Source organism: Mobula hypostoma, chromosome 12 (assembly GCF_963921235.1).
Source record: "Mobula hypostoma chromosome 12, sMobHyp1.1, whole genome shotgun sequence".
NCBI lineage: Eukaryota > Metazoa > Chordata > Chondrichthyes > Myliobatiformes > Myliobatidae > Mobula > Mobula hypostoma.
Genome location: NC_086108.1, coordinates 69,218,701 through 69,238,949, shown reverse-complemented (window position 1 = coordinate 69,238,949; position 20,249 = coordinate 69,218,701). Strand labels below are relative to the sequence as shown.

The following is a 20,249-nucleotide window of genomic DNA, read 5'->3' as shown; positions in this document are numbered from 1 at the left end:
TGTGCTTGCACCATTATTCTACGCACTTTGCCTCTTTTCTGTATGCCGTCTCATCACATGTTGATAAGGCCAACCACTGTTGTGACATCAGCAAACTTAATAGTTCAGTTTGAACTAGATCTAGCAATGCAATCATGTGTCAGCAGAAAAATAATTTCTCAGTAAATAACCATGCAAACTTCAGAGATGTTCAGTACTCAGAGGTAATCTGTGCATTTTATTTCCATGATATATGAAAAATCAAGAGTTACATCATTTTTATAGTTATTCATTCATAATTCTTCTTTTGAGAATTTCAGTAGAACATCTTTATTTGAGATTGTCAGTAGAACATTCACCACCCTTGTTAACATTTGAGTAACGTAGTTATTCAAAATAATGAAGGTAATTAAATAACCCCAGAGAGTCATGTATCAAGAACCGCTCCATTTAAAGGGACAGTGTAGTGCTATATCTTTCCATTGTGGCTTATTCTGTACTTATGTTGGAAGAAATCTACATGTCACTTGTCTTGCTTTCACATTATCCTTTATATTTCCTCCTTTCAAAAGCATAGCTGGTGTACAAGGAATGAGACTGAACTTCAACCACATTTGAAGAATCAGCACTGAAAACCCAATATAGTCTTCAAAAGATAGACAAGGTAGTGTAAGGTTGAAGTTGGTAGCAATCAAAATAGGTCAAATTTCATTTTTGATATTTTCAGATTTTTTTCTTCTCAAACTGCCCTTATTATAAGCAAATATTTTAACCAAGGGTACTGCCGCTGTGTGGTTTTAAGCAGATCCTTCTGCCCTTCATAACCAAGGGAGTGCTATGCTGGTAATGGCTGGTCCTGGTGATCAAGCAAGCACTTTCCTCGTGGAATTAGCTTCATCAGTGTTACTGTCAGCTGTTTTCCTGTCTTCACCAGGTCTGTATCTACCACAGCAACTGACTGAAGCAGGCATGAGCACAGAGGGAGGGTCACTTTGGGGGCAGAATTATCAAGTTTTGCAGCAAATGAGCCCAGAACAACAGTGAACAGAAAGATTGACAGCATAAGCGAGGCAGTGCTGTTCCAGATTAAAGAGTCCAGTTTTCGAAAAAGTGAGAATTATGGAATATCAGTCTTAGTACAAGTAAGGGAGAGATTGTTCTTGAATATTGTACAATTTCCAGAGAATAGGGAAGAATTCACTTTAATTTCTGTAACTATAATGTCTCTCGTGACTTGCAAGACAGCTGGAGCCCATAAAAATACAGCTGACATTTCCAGCTGTGACAGGTGGCAGAGTGGCACATTTAGTAAAGCTGCTGTGTCCTTTTCTATACTGTTGTAAGTAAGGGATCTTAAAATAAAATCAACAAATGTCCCTTCCATCACTAATTCCCTTTGGCTATTTGATACAAAATGGTATCGTTTCAAGGAACAACCTCATCAGTTCTTCACATATCTGTGCAACTGAGCAATCGTGTATTTTGTAATTAAATGAAAGATTGGCTGCATGCTCCATGTTTTGGATGTTGCAGCAAGTTAAGAAAGGACATTGTCAGTCTTCATTGTTCAGTTCCGATACTAGAAACAGGCAAAATATGAGTAAATTCACTTTGAAATCTTGAGTCATGAAAATTTCTCCTTTGCCTTCTGTGACAACTCCTATCTTTGTAGGACAGCACCAATATACTCTACAATCTCCAGACATGTATTTTATATATACACACGTCAGAGGGGCTCCTACATTCTATACTGAACTAGTGTTTCTTTTTGAAAAATCTTAAAGAGCCAGTTCTTCCATGTTAGAACCTATGGACAGCTGGTCTTTGTCTGAAGTCTTTTGCTGCCTTAGATAGTTTTAGTACTTATTAGCAGTATTTAACCCTATTGTAACTTTCAAAATTAGCTGAGCTAACATTTGTTACAGAACCTTTGTAAATATGTTCTAATTCCCATATAGCCCTCTTAGGACTCCTATGACATTTTAATGATTGACCAGGGACATTATTCTGCTGTGGTAGGGAAGGAGGAGATACTAAGCACATTTTTTTAAGGAAGTTACTGAAGAAAGGCAGAAGGAAAATAATTATTCTGAGGATTTAAAACAAAATTCCGAACAACTATAGCAATAGTAATCCCATGGGTGCTGCTACCCAATTGGAAAACAGGCATATGAATGTAGCCCATGTCTGGTCTCTCAGCCTATGAATTTAACTTGTCAGCCAGTGATCTTTACTGTTTTTTTTCCAATGGATAGGTATAGAATACAAAAGCCATGAAACCATCAACAGTGGGTGAATCCTCACTGGGAATTACAAATGGGAGAATCCATTGTGTTTTCCCAGTTTCTGACTTTTGTTTCAGATTTCCTTCTCTTCAAATTAAAACATGATTTAAAGAGAAAGAAAACTGGAATAAAATAGCTCACCCAATATTTTACTTGTCTATTCTATGAAAATCAGACAATCTATGCTAATCAATTTGATTTTACAGGATGATACAGCATCAGTCTGCCTGTTACTGTTTCTCCGTGAACTATAATGCTGCAATACATTGAGAGTCTCAAACACAGAAGAATATTGGATAAAGATGATCCAGTAATGAAAAGAGAGAAGAAATAATGGCAACAAAAGTAGGGTATTCATCAAATGCACGTTCATATACAATTATCCATTATATTTGTCATTATTTTCCAAAAATGAAATTCACATTTCAATTTAATATGTAGTAGTATAATTAAAAATGGGCAGTAAACAATCATGACTTTTTTATTGTCATTAGTTGAATCATTACAACCAGTCCTGTCTGATCATTAGAGTTTGCTAAAATCTGAATTATCAAAAAATCAGAACTGAATATTTACTGAAGTAATGCAAAGATCAAGGTCTTCAACAGCTAAGAAATACAAATAAGGGGAAATAAGTATTTGCATGCATCCATTAATTTTGGGTTCCTCCCATCATTATCAAAGTGAATGCAGGCAAGTTTCTCAGGATCCTGAAGAACTGAAGTAAGATGGATCAAGGAAGGCAGATTTGGAACTTGGCTTGCCTTCTTATCTTGCATGTAGTTAACAGCAAAGTGGAGAAAAATATTCCTTTAAATTAGAAGGTGATGTGCAAAGCAAAAACAGAGCTCCGGGCAATAGAGTTCTGGGTATTGTTATCAAATACCGAGAGAAGCATTCAAGCTGTGGGCTGAATAACACAGAAGTCAAACTGAGTGATTTTTAGTTATCCGTTGGCTGTCAGTAGAATAAATCAGTTTTATTCTGTTTATCATTTCTATTTAAGCCATAAAATTAAACTGGTTCCAGTTCAATGATTTGGTATATTTTAGCTATAACTGTATTTTAAGCTTCAGTTTCACTATCGGTAAACATATATCTAACTGTAGTTGTTTTGCTACATGGTTCCTTGTCCTTTGCACAGTAGCAGTCAATTGAATCAATCACCATTGTGGGAGTTAATGAATTAAACTCTGGTTCAAGGCTAGTATGGCTTCTTGCAACTGAAGCCATGGATGATTCCACATCCGCTAAGGTGTCTTTACCATCCAAAAAATAACAATTATTTTGTAGTCCCTTTTCGGAATGTCCTTCAGAAGATAATGGAGAATTCATTTGGTAAGAAATTCTGTTGGTAGTTTCTTTTACATTAGTGCTATTACTTAAGTCATCACTCTGGGAATTGTCCAGAAGGATTGAAATCTTCACAGACTTAACATCATCTCCATTTCCAAAATAACTCTGCATTAAGTTCAGAAATGCTTCGCTTGGTATTGAGCTATTTAGAGAGTATTCAGACTTGTTTCCAAAATCATCAGCTATTTCTGAACTTGAAGACATTTGTGAAGATGATTCGGATCTTGGTGTTGAAATATCAGTTGGCAAAGGAGACAGATAGTCTTGGTAAGAACTCTGAGATGAGGTTGTGTTATCAAACGTGTCATTACATAGAATAATTTCTCCACTTTTGCACTGAAAATTTGATGTTTGTTGAACTTCATCTAGGCATGGAGCATTGTTGCTACTATATTCGCAGTCTTCTGATGGCTCTCTAGAAGCTAAAACATAGAAACCGTTTTGTGAGCATAAATCAGTCTGCACCCTAAAGAGTTCTATTTGCTCTACACTGTGCATCAGAATGTTTATTAACAACTAAAAATAATTTCCCCAAGAATGTAAATTTTGAAAACTAAACATTTTTTTTGAAAACTTGGGAGAATTAAACCTTTGGTTTAAAAGAAATTACAATGTAGTTTCCATACACTTTATGACAATTCAAGAAAGATGGAGAAATTCAACCCAAAATACCCATGCCACCTGATTCACATGTATAGTTGTGTTTGGTAGATTTTGGACATTAACAATGCTTCTCTAGGAATTAGTACACAAATTAGTGCCTGTAGGATGAGGGGAACACTCAAGTGGGCTGCAATATGTACTGAGTGGACACTAAACTTCTCTGTTGCTCCCTTTGAGGTCCTGGCTCGGGCAAATGCTGCTTGTAAAGAGCACTGCAACAACAATGAGGGAAAAGAGAAAGGGGATTTAAGGATTTCATTGACTTGCAGGGTAGGGTTATCTTTATACAGTTATGTGGAAAAAGGGTGATATGGAAGGCATATAGAATCTACTCTCCAAACAACGAAGCAGCTGATGAACAGAATTTATCTTTTATTTTGCTTGCAGCAGGCAGAATTAGCTGAAGTGGCACATGTAATGATTCACCCAGATAGGTTCCTGTCTCTCTACATTATCAATGTTTTTACTTCAGTTTATTTACTACATGATAGAAATGGTCTGTACATGGATCCTTTGGAAAGAGGACAAATTGTATCATGCACTCTACATCAGCAAATTATGAACCTTTTCGTTCATCTATAACGTACTGTGTAACCATGACATTATTATTTTGTATGACAGCTTCATATGCCCAGTTATATACTCAATATTTTGTATTGTCCTTCCTCAGAGAAGGTCAATAAAGATGCAGCATCATGCAATCCACATGCCCAGGAAAAAAACTGAGTCAGAGTATTTATAAACTATTGTCTAATCTAAATTTTGAAGAAATTACCCACAAATTTGGGTATGATATTGACTTGATTGAACCTGAAGTCTGGACTAAAATAGCCAACCTAAAATATGATCTGGTTGTCATTCAACATGTGATGATAATCAAAAAATGCAGATGCTGGAAACTCTCAGCAGCTGTGCAATATCTATGGAAAGAGAAGCTAAGTTAATGTTTCAGTTCAAAGCCCCTGCTTTTGAACTGGGAAAAAGAAAAAAAAATGTATGCTTAAATTGCAGAGAGGGTGGGGAGGGACGGCTAGAACAATGGTAACAGTTCTGATAGATTTGCCATGGTGATGAAGCCATTCAATTGATAAATTAATGAGATGTGAGGCCAAATTTGTCTTCCCGTGGGAGACATGGAACTGTCCTTGTTTCAGGACTACTCAGACCCCCTCCCCCAATTTCTTTCCTGCTACATTTTTTTTAAGCATGTCGTACCAGACGTTCAGCCATTCTTGTCTGGCACGTGGTGTCAGGATTAACCGGGTCACGTTACGAATGTTCCTGACTCGACCCTTGTATTTTTTACGAGGCTGAGTGGCTAGCTCGACACTCAACCCAGCACGGATGGAAAGCGTGCTCGGGGGTGGCCCGACCTGGATTCGAACTCAGGAACCTTCGCTCCAGATCTCACTGCACCACCAGCCTGCTCTCCTGCTACACTGATGATTGTAGTTTATTGGTTCTGCTTCCTGTATTCAAAAAGAATTCTAAAATTTGATTACTTTTGCTGCCAATGTTTACTCTGCAATGATGTCTGCCTATTCTTCTGTGGCTCTTCCTTTCCCTTGTGATCTTTGTTTCCATTTACCAATGGCTTCATCAACAGTTTATCACCATGAGAGCCCAGGACACACCTATCAACCTTTATTCTCTCCATCTCTCCCTTACTCTCTCTCCAACTTAAAAATAACTTGTTTTCCCTCTTCCAAGTTCTGAGGAAGGATCTCTGAGCTGAAGCATAAACCCTTTTTCTCATTCCAATTGCATCTACACACTGAAAACAGCAGAATTGTAGTAAATAGTTACAAATAGAGGTAATTTCATTCTCAGGCGAATAAACACTTATTCATATAGTCAGACTCCATTATTGCAGGATACATATAGTATTAGTTCTAACATCACCTACTATGATCGTGATTCTCAGTAGGAACTTGAGGATGAATTGTGAGTTACAGTGACATCGAACAGACAAGTGTAAAGTACTGTATTCTGGGAAATTACACCAGAGTGGGGCTTGCACATTCAGTGGAAGGGCACCAGAGAGTGCTGTAAAACAGAGAGATGAAAGACACAAGCACATATTCCCTGGTTGGTATTGAGAAGGTGTATTGGCATGTTTGCTTTCATTGTCAGGGTATTGAATACAAGAGTTGAGACATCATGTTACCGCTGTACGAGATTTTGGTGAGATTTTGGTATTTATGGGAGCAGAATTGGGCCATTTAGCCCATCGAGTCTGCTTCACCATTCCACATTGGAGGATTTTTTTATGCCCCTCAACTTCATTCTCCTGCCTTCTCCTCATAACCTTTGACGTCTTTATTAATAAAGACCATCCTCTTTATACATGCCCAATGACTTAACCTCCACAGCTGTCTGTGGCAATAAATTCTACAGCTTCACTGCTATCTCGCTAAAGAAATCTCTCCTCATCTCTGTTCTAACAGGGCATCCTTGTATTCTGAGGCAATGCTACAGGAAGGATGTAAGGGTGCAGGAAAGTTTCAGAAGGATGTGGCTAAGACTGGAAGGCTTGAGTTATAAGGAGTGACTGAATACATTTAGGCTATTTTCTCCGGAGTATAGGAGGCTGATGCATGAGCCTATGTTGGTTTATGCTGTAAAATCAAGAGGGGCAAAGTTGAGGTGGGTGATTACAGTCTTTGTTTTGTCCTCCGTGGGTGTATACAATACTATCACTGTATGATAAGCAATCTTGTTATAAGAATTATCGTGTACCTGGATAATGGAATTGACATTCTTCCACAAACATTTGTTCACCAAGTCCTACTGTCCCAGTTCTACATTCAGAATCTTCATGTGCATCAGGTATACTTCCTTCTAGACAGTTGAATTCATAAGCTGCGGACAAAGGAAGCACAAATTTTAGAAAAAAAAATCCTGTTATAATTTCACTGTCTGCAATACAGTAGACTCCAGTTAATTGAGACACATAGGACCAGAACATTTTGGCACAATCAAGTGGCTGCCCCAATTAGCGGAAGTTTCATGGAACTAATTCAAAAGGTATTAAAAAAAAACTATCATTTAACTGAGTAACAAATTATGTATTTAAATGAAATGCAGAAGAAATTAGAACACTATCAATACTACTATGGTACTATAAAACCATATATTAGTTCCCTACGGTTATCAACCATGTTCCTTCAATTGACTGTAAATGAACAAAATCAGTGTAGACACCCAGTGTAGATAATGGTCTGCCTTTATACAATTTTTGACAATTGCATCCTCCAATCTTTATTTTCATTGTAATGTTCAAGATTATTGTCAATAACCTCAAATTCTTTGTAGTACCTAACTTGTTGAAGTGGTGAAATCATTTAATATTCACTCCTGGTCATTTCTGGGATCTCCAAGCCTGAATGCTTGAAACTGCTGTGGACAAAACAGTTCTGAATTGTCTTACTGTTTATTTCTCTTGGATTATTGGCATCTCTTCTGGGGGAGGTTTGTCCTGCACAAAAGAACGGGTTGCACCTGAACCCATGGGGAACTAATATTCTCATGGGCAGGTTTGCTAGAGCTGTTCAGGAAGGTTTGACGCAGCTGGCCAGGCAGCATCTCTAGGAAGAGGTACAGTTGACGTTTCTGGCCGAGACCCTTCGTCAGGACTAACTGAAAGAAGAGATGGTAAGAGATTTGAAAGTGGGAGGGGGAGGGGGAGATCCGAAATGATAGGAGAACACAGGAGGGGGAGGGATGAAGCTAAGAGCTGGAAAGTTGATTGGCAAAAGGGATATGACAGGATCATGGGACAGGAGGCCTAGGGAGAAAGAAAGGGGGAGGGGGGAACCCAGAGGATGGGCAAGGAGTATAGTGAGATGGACAGAGGGAGAAAGAGAGAGAGAAAAAAATATATAATAATAATAAATAAATAACAGATCGGGTATGGAAAGGCAGGTGGGGCATTAACGGAAGTTAGAGAAGTCAATGTTCATGCCATCAGGTTGGAGGCTACCCAGACGGAATATAAGGTGTTGTTCCTCCAACCTGAGATCTCCAAAGAGCGAATTTGTTGAATGCCTACGAGATGGCTTTTTAGAGCAGTTTGTTGTTGAGCCTGTCAGGGGATCAGCTATACTGGATTGGGTGTTATGTAATGAACCAGAGAGCTTAAAGTAAAGGAACCCTTAGGAGACAGTGATAACAATATGATTGAGTTCAGCTTGAAATTTAGAATGCTCTCCATGGTACATCTGTAGAAATCGGCGAGTGTTTCTAGTGACATACCAAATCTCCTCAAACACCTAATGAAATAAGCCGCTGTTGTGCCCTCATTGTAGCTGCATTGATGTGTTGGGTCCAGGTTAGACTATCAGAGATATTGACACCCAGGAACTTGAGATTGCTCGCACTTTCCACTTCTGATCCCTCGATGAGGACTAGTGTGTGTTTTCTTGTCTTACCCTTTCTGAAGTCCACAATCAGTTCTTTGGGCTGACTAATGTTGAGTGCAAGGTTGTTGCTGCGTCACCACTCAACCACCTGATACATCTCACTCCTGTACGCCTTCCTGTCACCATCTGAAATTCTGCCAACAATAGTTGTATTATCAGCAAATTTACAGATGGCATTTGAGCTGTGCCTAGCCACACAGTCATGGGTGTAGAAAGAGTAGTGGGCTAAGCACATATCCCTGAGGTGCGCCAGTATTGATTGTCAGCAAGGTGCAGATAGTGTTTCTGATCTTCTGGTGTGGAAGTCAAGGATCCCGTTGGTAGAGGGAGGTACAGAGACCCAGGTTCTGGAGCTTTTTGATAAGAACTGTAGGAAAGATTGTGTTAAACACTGAGCTGTAGTCAATAAACAGCATCCTGACATGGGTATTTGTTTTGTCCAGGTGACTCAAGGCAGTGTAAAAAGCCAGTGAGATCAGAGCCACCATAGACCTATTGTGGCAATAGGCAAATTGCATTGGGTTCAGATATATAAAATTATGAGGTATAGACAGGATAGATGATCTGTCTTTTTCCTAGGGTGCAAATATCAGATACTGGAGGGCATGGGTTTAAGGTGAGAGGGTAAAATTTAATAAAGATGTATGAGGCAGTTTTGACTTTGAAAAGAAATTGTTAGTTGTCCGGAACCCACTGCTAGGGAAAGTGGTAGAAACAAACGCCATAGCAACCTTTAGGAAGTGTTTTAGTATACACATGAACAGATAGGGATTAGAAGATGGACCATATGGGAGAAAATGGGATTAGTTTTAATCACCATCATGGTTGACACAGACGTAATGGGCCAAAGGGCATCTTCTGTGTCACTATGTTCCCACTAATCCTTTCCAAACACACACATCCAGCAGATACTCCTGTGCAGTACAGAAGGGCGGCTGCTTTTTTGTTTTTCCTTGTGCTATTAAGTTCATAGTCTTTGAAGCTTTTCCTGCAATGCTTGAAATTAGGAATTATGCTTTTATGATCACTGCTTCTCCAGTTGGCCATGGAACAATGAAGAACTGAAGCAAGCCTTCTTAGCAACGCTCTCCTCCTCCATCAAAAGGATGAAATTTCATTCATCTAATCTGCTGTCAGTAGTAGTTTGCAGTATGTAAATTGGCTACTGCGCCTTCTTGTGTAATAGTGACCAGTTCAAAATTGATGCATTGGATGAAAGGTGCTTTGGGATGTTTAATTATAAATATGAGCTCTTTCGAACGTCCACCATTTACTTAATTGTTTAAAAATGTATTCGTTGGTTTGGAATCGAAAAAAAATTAGTGATAGACAAGAACAGAATGAGCCACTTAGCCCCTTAAATGTTTTGCTGCCACCATCATGTCCTGTAATAGAATTAGCTCTGAAAAATCTGTTCCATCCACCTAAGGAAAAATATACCTGTAATTAAGGGAGTGAGTTGAAGGATTACCAGACTGATTTCTGGGATGGTGGGTTTTGTGTGTGTAAAGAGATTAAACAGGCTGGGTTTACACTCACCTTAGTTTAAACGATAGAACTGAAGGTACTGTATATGGGATTAATTCTGAAAAGTGGCACATTAACTTTCAGTGATTTATGTCTGAGGACTTGCAGGCCCTTTGACCTCTACCATCTTTCAATATCTTACCATTTAAAAAAAAGATCTGCCTTTCAATTATTTTTGACTGAAGTGTATGACTCACAAGCTTCCACATTATTTTTTAACTGCTGGGAAATTAATTGTGATATTTCAAGTTTCCTAACAAAATAATTGCTATGGAATATTTTTTAAAAAGTTCCAAGGCAGTTCGGTTAAATGAGTGAGTGGTCAAATACATGGCAGATACGGTGTAACTTGGATAAATGTGAAGTAATTCAGATTGGCAGGCAGAACAGGAAGACAGAAATATTTTTTTAAAATGCACATACATTTGAAAATGGTTGAAGAGCAGCAAAAATCAATAGTCCGGAAGATGGGTCTCAACCTACAACATTGACTGGCCATTTTCCTCCTTGTGCTGCCTGACCTGCAGAGCTGCTCCAGATTCCAGCACCTGCAGTCTTCTATGTCTCCATAAATTTGGTAATGTCAATTTACAAAGGAACCTGGATAACTGTGTGCATCAGTCACTTAAAGCAGAGGGGCAGGAAAATACTATCTCTGCCGGAGGGGTATAGGATGCAGAATAAAGTTCAATGTAAATTAATATTGAAATACATTTATGTCACCATATACAACTCTGAGATTCATTTTCTATGGGCATACTCAGAAAATCCAAGAACCACAATAGAATCAATGAAAGACTGCACCCAAAAGTGTGGACAAACAACCAATGTGTAAAAGACCTGACAGCTTGAACCAGTCTGGCTATTCTCCCTGATCTCTCATTAACAAGGCATTTTCACCTACAGAACTGCTGCTTACTGGATATTTTTCTTTTGTTTTTCACACCATTCTCTGTAAGTGCAGAGGCTGTTGTGCATGAACGTCCCAGGAAATCATCTGAGATACTCTAGCTATCCCAGGCCTTCACCTTGCCTTGTGCAGCTGGATCCTGGGCGTCCTGTTAGATCGCCAGCAGGTAGTAAGAGTGGGCTCCCTCACCTCTGCCCCTCTGACCCTCAACACAGGTGCCCCACAGGGCTGTGTCCTAAGCCTCCTCCTTTACTCTCTGTATACCTATGACTGTGTCGTCACTCACAGCTCCAATCTGCTAATTAAATTTGTTGACGATACTACATTGATTGGCCTTATCTCAAAGGCAGCCTACAGAGAAGAAGTCATCACCCTGACACGGTGGTGTCAAGAAAACAACCTCTCCCTCAATGTCGCAAAAACAAAGGAACTGGTTGTGGACTACAGGAGGAATGGAGACAGGCTAACCCCTATTGACATCAATGGATCTGGGTTTGAGAGAGTGAACAGCTGTATGTTCCTCAGCATACACATCACTGAGGATCTCACATGATCTGTACATACTGGCTGTGTGGTGAATAAAAGCACAACAGCACCTCTTTTGTCTCAGGCAGTTGAAGTTTGGTATGAGCCCCAAATCCTAAGGACTTTCTACAGGGGCACAATTGCGAGCATCCTGACTGGCTGCATCACTGCCTGGTGTGGAAACTGTACTTCCCTCAATCGCAGGACTCTGCAAGTGGTGCGGACAGCCCGGTGTATCTGTAGATGTGAACTTCCCACTTTTCAGGCTATTTTCAGAGACGGGTGTGTAAAAAGGGCCCAAAGGATCACTGGGGACCCGAATCACCCCAACCACAAACTGTTCCGGCTGCTACCATCCCAGAAACAATACCTCAGCATAAAAGCCAGGACCAACAGGCTCCAGGACAGCTTCTTCCACCAGGTCATCAGACTGATTACTTCACGATAATACAATTGTATTTCTATGTTATATTGACTATCCTGTTGTACATACTATTTATTATAACTTACTATAAATTGCACATTGCACAGTTAGACGGAGATGTAACATAAAGATTTTTACTCCTCATGTATGTGAAGGATGTAAGTAATAAAGTCAACTCAATTCAGTTGAATCTGGCACCAACAACCATTCCACGGTCTAAGTCACTTAGATCATATTTCTTCCCCATTCTGATATTTGGTCTGAATAATAACTGAACCACTTGACCATGTCTGTGTGCTTTTATTCATTGAGTTGCTGCCACATGAATGGCTGATTAGATATTTGGATTAACAAGCAGGTATACAGGTGTGCCTAAAAAAGTGATCACTGAGTGTAAATGAGTTCCAAGCAGCTACAAATAGTTTAGAAGGAAAGTGAAAAAAGGGAAATACGTGTAGTGGATAACATGACAAAAGACTGGCAACAAACATAACTAGGAACCTAAAATGATACACAGGCATATGAATAGATTTCGGCTCGAAATGTAGACTGCACTTTTATCCACAGATGCTGCCTGGCCTGCTGAGTTCCTCCAGCATTTTGTGTGTGTTGCTCGGATTTCCAGCATCTGCAGATTCTCTCGTTTGTGAATAAGGAAAATATTGTAAGAGGAAAGATGGGGTTGATTGGAGACCAAATGGGAAATCTGCTCTTGGAAGAAAAAGCCAGATAATAAATGATACTTTTCGCTAATTTTTATCGAAGATGCTGCTGCAGCGCTAAAGGAAGATTAATGTGCAATTATATATCGAATAAATAACATTTTTTAAAAAGAAAAATGGCATTAGAATGGCTAGCTTCCTTTTTGTTTTATTCTTCAAATGGGTTCTTTGTCTTCTCAAGAACAAGCTCTCTATTGATAAGAATTCTTCTATAGTCTATAATCCATACTGCCTGTCTACCACCTTTTTACTTTCCTTAATTTTTACTGATTACCTCATAACCAAGAGTATTAAATATATTCACTGTATCATATTCAAAAGCTGTTCATCACATTTTGAGTTTACCGATAATCACATTTTGAGTTTACCGATAGTCACGTACCAACAATTTTTCTGTACTTTTCATATTTTCAGTCTGCTCTCACTGAACTTTCCTACTACAATGCAATGTGCCACTCCCTTTTATGAATACAAATCATTCCTAACCTCAAATTTCTTCATGATGGTATCTATTCCCATTCATTGGTAAATGTTTCCACAATTCTCCACTGCAGAGGGACTTGTTAACAGTTGTATGGGCAGTGGAGCCCCTCTGCCCTCTGCTGCTGATTCTGAAGAATTACACCAGTTGTCTGAGGCTTAGTATGAGCTTTGGACCATGCACAAGAATTTAACTTAATACAGGTAACATTTAAGCATTTTGCTTATACTTAGCTTTCCCCCACTTCTCCACTGGTAGCAATACCAATCAGCATCTTTTATTAATTTTTAGTTTTACAATTTTTACGTTTCTGACTATCCAATTCCAGTTCACATTTTGAGATTCCTGCTTGTTATTTTGCATTGTAACATAACTTGTCTCTTGACTTTAAAACTTTAATCATTGGTTGCAGACACATTAAATATTTTCTGCCTGTCTTAGTTCCTATTGTAATGATAGTGGTCCAATAATACTATTAGTCAGAGGTTTGTGATTTTAACGACACAAAGTGTGGAAGATAAAAAATAAACTGCTGGAGGAACTCAACAGGTCAGGCACAATCAGTCGACTTTTTGGGTCAAGACCTTTCATCCGGATTGAAAGATAAAGGGGTGATAAGCGTTACAAAATGTTCATGGGAAGGGATGGAATAAGAACTGGGAAACATTACATGGATCCAGATGAGGAGGGGTTAATAAGCAGATGGAAGGGAAAAGAGTGGAAATAGTGAGAGAGGCTGAGAGATGACAGGTGAAGAAACAGTGAGCTGCAGATGATGGAATCTGATAGAGAAGGAAGGAGGAGCATGGAAACAAATATGGGAGCTGGGATGAGCATTTGCCTGGATGAGTGCAGTTCCAATTACCCTCAAGACCATAAGACACTATAGAATTAGGCCACTCGGCCCATCGAGTCTGCTCCGCCATTTGATCATGTCCAACACATTTTTTCCATCTCAATCCCATTCTCCTGCCTTCTTGCTGTAACATTTCATGCCCTAACTTGTCAAGAATCTTTCAACCTCCATCTTAAGTATATTGAATAACCTGTCCTCCACAGCTGCCTGTGATAATGAATTCCACAGATTCACCACCCTCAGACTAAAGAAATTTCTGCTCATCTCCATTCTAAATGGAGTCCATCCATTCTGAGGTTGAGCCCCCTGGTCCTAGGATCCCTCACTATAGGAAATATCCTCTCCACATCCACTCTACCTAGGCCTTTCAACATTCAATAGGTTTCAATGAGTTCTCCCCTCATACTTCTAAATTCCAGCTAGTACAGGCCAGAGAAACCAAATGCTCTTCATATGATAAGCTTTTCAAGCTTGGAATCATTTTCATGAAATCCTTTGGACCTCTTCAATGTCAGCACATCCTTTCTTAGATAAGGGCTCTAAAACAGCTCACAGTACTCCAAGTGAGGCCTCTTCAATGCCTTAAAATGCCCTAGCAATACATCCTTGTTTCTGTATTCTAGTCCTCTCAAAATGAATGCTAACACTGCATTTGCCTTCCTCACCACTGACTCAACCCACAAGTTAACCACGAAGGAATCCTGCCTGAGGACTCCCAAGTCATTTTGAACCTTGGATTTCTGAATTTTCTCCCTATTTAGAAAATAGTCTGTGCTATTATTCCTTCTATCAAGGTACACGACCACACATTCCCAACACTATGGTTCATCTGCCACTTCTTTGCCTATTCTCCTCATCTATCCAAGTCCTTCTGTAGCTTCTCTACTTCCTCAAAACTATTTGCCCTTCCACCTATCTTTGTATCATCTGCAAACTTGGCCACAAAACCATCAATTCCATCATCCAAATCATTGATATATAACTTAAAAAGAAGAGGTCCCAACACTTACTCCAGTGGAACACCACTGGTCACTGGTAGCCAATTGAAAAAAGACTCCCTTTATCCTCACTCTTTGCCTCCTGCCAATCAGCCAATACTTTATCTATGCTAGTATTTTTTTTTTGTAACACCATTGGCTCCTAATTTGTTAAAGAGCCTTGGATGGTACCTTGTCAAAGGCCTTCTGAAAATCTGAGTAAACATCCACTGATTCTCCTTTGTCTGTCCTGCTTGGTATTTCCTCAAAGAATTCCAACAAATTGATCAGGCAAGATTTTTGCTTAAGGAAACCACACTGACTTTGGCCCATTTTATTTTGTGCCTCACGTACCCAGAAACTTCATCTTTAAGAATCGACTCCAACATCTTCCTAACCACTGAGGTCAGGCTAAATGGCCTATAATTTCTTTTCTTCTGCCTCCCTCTCTTCTTGAAGAGTGGAATGATATTTGCATTTTTACAGTCCCTTGGAGCCATGCAAGAAACTAGTGATCCTCGAAAGATCATTACTAAAGCCTCCACAATCTGTTCAGGTACATTTTCAGAACCCTCAGGTGGAGCCTAACTAGTCCAGGTGATCCATCTACCTGCAGACCATTCAGCTTTCCAAGCACCTTCTCCCTAGTAATGGCAACTTCACTCACTTCTGCCCACAGACACTCTCATACTTCTGGTATACTGCTAGTGTCTTCCACAGTGAAAACTAATGCAAAATACCTATTCAGTTCATCCACCATTTTCTTGTCCCCCATTACTATCTCTCCAACATCAACTTCCAGCAGACCGATATCGAATCTCACTTTTCTTTTAGTTTTTATATATCTGAAAGACCTTTTGATATCCTTTTTGATCTGATTGGGAAGCTTACCTTCATAATTCATCTTTTTGCATCTTACACTTTTTTTTCATTGCCTTTTTTGGTTTTTAAAACCTACCCAATTGTTCAACTTCCCATTATTTTTTGCCATATTATATGTCCTCACTTTTGCTTTCATGTTGGCTTTGACTTCCCCTATCAACCACGGTTGTGTCAGCCTGCCTTTACAATACTACTACTTTGCGATGTAGCTATCCTGTGCCTTCTGATTGGCTCCCATAAACTCCAGCCATTGCTTCTCTGCTGTCATCCCCTTCCAATCAACTTTGGCTAACCGCTCTCTCATGCCTCTATAATTTCCTTTATTCCACTGTAATACTAATATATCTGACTTTAGCTACTCCCTTTCAAATTACAGGGTAAATTCTATCATGTTATGATCACCTACTCCTGAGGGTTCCCTTACCTTAAGCTCCCTAATCAAATCTGGTTCAATACACAACACCCGATCTAGAGTAGCGGATCCCCTGGTGGGTTCAACCACAAGCTGCTCTAAAAAGCCATCCTATAAGCATTCTACAAATACTCTCTCTTGGAATCCAAAATCAGCACCAACCTGTTTTTCCCAAAGTACCAGCATTTTGAAATCCCCCTTGACTTTTGCAACATGGCCCTTTTGACATGTATTTTCTATCTCACATTATAATTTATAGACAATACCCTGACCACTGTTTGGAGGCCTGTATATAACTCCCAATGGTATATCTTTACCCTCGCAGATTTTAAACACTACCCACAACGAATCTACATCTTCTAATCCTATATCACCTCTTTTTATTAAGGATTTGATTTCATTTTTTACCAATAGAGTCAACCCCCCCCCACCTACCTGTCTTTCCTGTTGATACAATAGGTATCCTTGGATACAACTCAGTGATGCCCACAATGTCATATCTGCCAATCTCTAACTGCGCTACAAGATTATCTTCATTATTTTATATACTGTGTGCATTCGAATATAACACCTTCAGTCCTGTATTCATCACCCTTTTCAATTTTGTCCCTTTGTTACACTGCAACTCATTCCACTGACAGCAATTTTGCCCTTTAGTTCCTGACAGTCTCACTACATGCTGCCTCTGCTTGTGTACCAACTACCCCCATTCTCAGCCCTATCACTGTTTCCCATCCCCCGCCAGATTAATTTAAACCCTCCCCGACAGTTCTAGCAAGCCTGCCTGCAAGGATATTGGTAGCCTTCAGTTTCAGATGAAACCCATCCCTTTTGTAAAGATCATACCTTCTCCAGAAGAGATCCCAATAATCCAGAAATGTGAACCTCTGCCTCCTGCACCAATTCCTCTGCCACACCCTCATCTGCCAAACCATCCTATTCTTACCCTCACGGGCATGTGGCACAGGCAGCAATCCAGAGATTGACAGCCTGGAGGTCCTGCTCTTTAGCTTACTACCTAAGCTCCCAAAATTCTCTCTTCAGGACCTCTCCCCTTTCCTCCCAATGTCATTGGTACCCATATGTTCCAGGTCTTCTAGCTGCTTACCCTCCCCCTTTAGAATGCTGTGGAGCCAATCTGAAGCATCCTGACCCTGACAATATACCATCCAGGTGTCTCTATCACATCCACAGAGTCTGGTGTCTACTCCTCTACTCCCCTATCACCCTTTCTCTCCCTTCGCTTCTGAGCCACAGCGGCAGACTCAGTGTGAGAGACCCGATGACTGCGGTATCACTGCCCAACAGTATCCAAAGCAGTATACTTATTATTGAGGGGAATGGCCACAGGGATACCCTGCATTGGCTGCCCATTTCCAAAAGAAGCTGCAGAAGATCATGAACACGGCACAGCACATGACACAAACCAATCTTCCGTCCTTGGACTCACTTTACACCGCACGCTGTCGGAGCAGTGCTGCCAGGATAATCAAGGACACGACCCACCCAGCCAACAGACTTTTTGTCCCTCTTCCCTCCGGGAGAAGGCTCAGGAACTTGAAGACCCGTACGGCCAGATTTGGGAACAGCTTCTTTCCAACTGTGATAAGACTGCTGAACGGATCCTGACCCGGATCTGGGCCGTACCCTTCAAATATCCGGACCTGCCTCTCGGTTTTTTTGCACTACCTTACTTTCCGTTTTTCTATTTTCTATTTATGATTTATAATTTAAATTTTTAATATTTACTAATTTTTACTATTTTTAATATTTAATATTTGTAATTCAGGGAGCGGAAAGCGCAGAATCAAATATCGCTGTGATTACTGTACGTTCTAGTATCAATTGTTTGGCGACAATAAAGTATAAAGTTCCCTCTCCTGATTGTCACTCAGGTAGCTGTCTACCAGAGCTTAGGCATGACCACCCTTTAGCTCCTACTTATCACTCCTCAGTTTCCCGTTTGAGCCAAAGGTCATCGAGTTGCAGCTCCAATTCCTTAACACGTTCTCTGAGCAGCTGCCGCTCAGTGCGCCTGGTGCTGATGTGGTTATCCAGGAGGCTGGAGGTCTCGCAGAATTCCCACATCTCACACAAAGAACATCACACAGTCTGTGGAGCCATCCTCACTGCACTGACTGTGCACAACGTCATCATGTACAAAGCCGCCTGTGTGAGTTACTCACCTCAGCTATTCCAGTGATACATCCAAACCCCACAAGCTTAACCACCAGGAAAGTAGTGAGAAGTGGGCCTGTGGGAATACCATTGTCTATAAGTTCTCATCCAAGTTAGATTCTGTAGATATTATAATTCCTTTTTCATTGCTCAATCCAAATCTTGGAACAATTTACTAACCATCACAAGAGGACTATTGACACTCAAGAAGATGGTTCATAATCACCTTCTTAAGGGCAAATAAAAATTGTAAACAACACACACAAAAAATGCTGGTGGAACGCAGCAGGCCAGGCAGCATCTATAGGAAGCGGTACAGTCGACGTTTCGGGCCAAGACCCTTCGTGAGGACTAACTGAAAGAAGAGATAGAAAGAGATTTGAAAGTAGGAGGGGGAGGGGGAGATCCAAAATGGTAGGAGAAGACAGGAGGGGAGGGGTGGATCTAAGAGCTGGAAAGTTGATTGGCAAAAGGGATACCAGACTGGAGAAGGGAGAGGATCATGGGATGGGGAGAGCAGGCAAGGTGTTATAGTGAGAGGGACAGAGGGAGAAAAGAGAGAGAGAGAGAGAAAAGGGGAAAATAAAAAATATATTAAATAAATAAATAAGGGATGGGGTGTGAAGGGGAGGAGGGGCATTAACAGAAGTTAGACAAGTCAATATTCATGCCATCAGGTTAGAGGCTACCCAGATGGAACATAAGGTGTTGTTCCTCCAACCTGAATGTGGCTTCATCTTGACAGTAGAATAGGCCGTGGATGGACATATCAGAATGGGAATGGGACATGGAATTAAAAAGTGTGGCCACTGGGAGATCTTACTTTCTCTGGCGGACAGAGCGTAGGGGTTCAGCGAAATGGTCCCCCAGTCTGCGTCCGGTCTTGCCAATATATAGAAGGCCGCACTGGGAGCACCGGATGCAGTATATCACCCCAGCTGACTCACAGGTGAAATGTCGCCTCACCTGGAAGGACTGTCTGGGGCCCTGAATGGTGGTAAGGGAGGAAGTGTAAGGGCATGTGTAGCACTTGTTCCGCTTACAAGGATAAGTGCCAGGAGGGAGATCAGTGGGGAGGGATGGAGGGGACGAATGGACAAGGGAGTTGCGTAGGGAGCGATCCCTGTGGAAAGCAGAAAGTGGGGGAGAGGGAAAGACATGCTTGGTGGTGGGATCCCATTGGAGGTGGTGGAAGTTACAGAGAATTATATGTTGGACACGGAGGCTGGTGGGGTGGTAGGTGAGGACAAGGGGAACCCTATTCCTAGTGGGGTTTTAGGAGGATGGGGTGAGAGCAGATGTGAGTGAAATGGGAGAGATGCATTTGAGAGCAGAGTTGATGAATAAACATTTGCCTTGCCAAAAAGATCCAGTTCACAAAAATGGAAGCTCAAAAAGTGGATGAAAATATTTGGCACAATTAATACTGGGAGCTGGAAGAACATTGTGCAAATTGTAGTGCTGGACACCATTCAAACTCGTTGAGGAAATACTGTCTGTCATCAGACTTCATCCAGATAATGCTAAGTGTACACTTTCATACTTTGTGCTATTGGCAGTGCAAACTGCAAGTGAAACCGTAAGTTATTAAAAACTTAAGACGTTCAACAGAGGGTCCAATATGCATTGACAGACCACAAGATGTGTTTAA

The 20,249-nt window shown here is 40.5% G+C and overlaps 1 protein-coding gene across 8 annotated transcripts in view; it reads right to left on the bottom strand.

The window, feature by feature from the left end:
* Window positions 1-202: 202 nt before the first annotated feature.
* LOC134354888 (uncharacterized) overlaps window positions 203-20,249 on the bottom strand; it is an 87,499-nt gene continuing 67,452 nt past the window's right edge. For all 8 annotated transcript variants that reach the window (XM_063064324.1, XM_063064329.1, XM_063064325.1 and 5 more), the window contains 2 exons: window positions 7,023-7,145; window positions 203-4,042 (listed from right to left, as the gene is read on the bottom strand). In XM_063064324.1, the coding sequence (XP_062920394.1) occupies window positions 3,330-4,042; window positions 7,023-7,145 (836 nt within the window). In that variant the 3' untranslated portion in view covers window positions 203-3,329. The remainder of the gene's footprint in view (window positions 4,043-7,022; window positions 7,146-20,249) is intronic.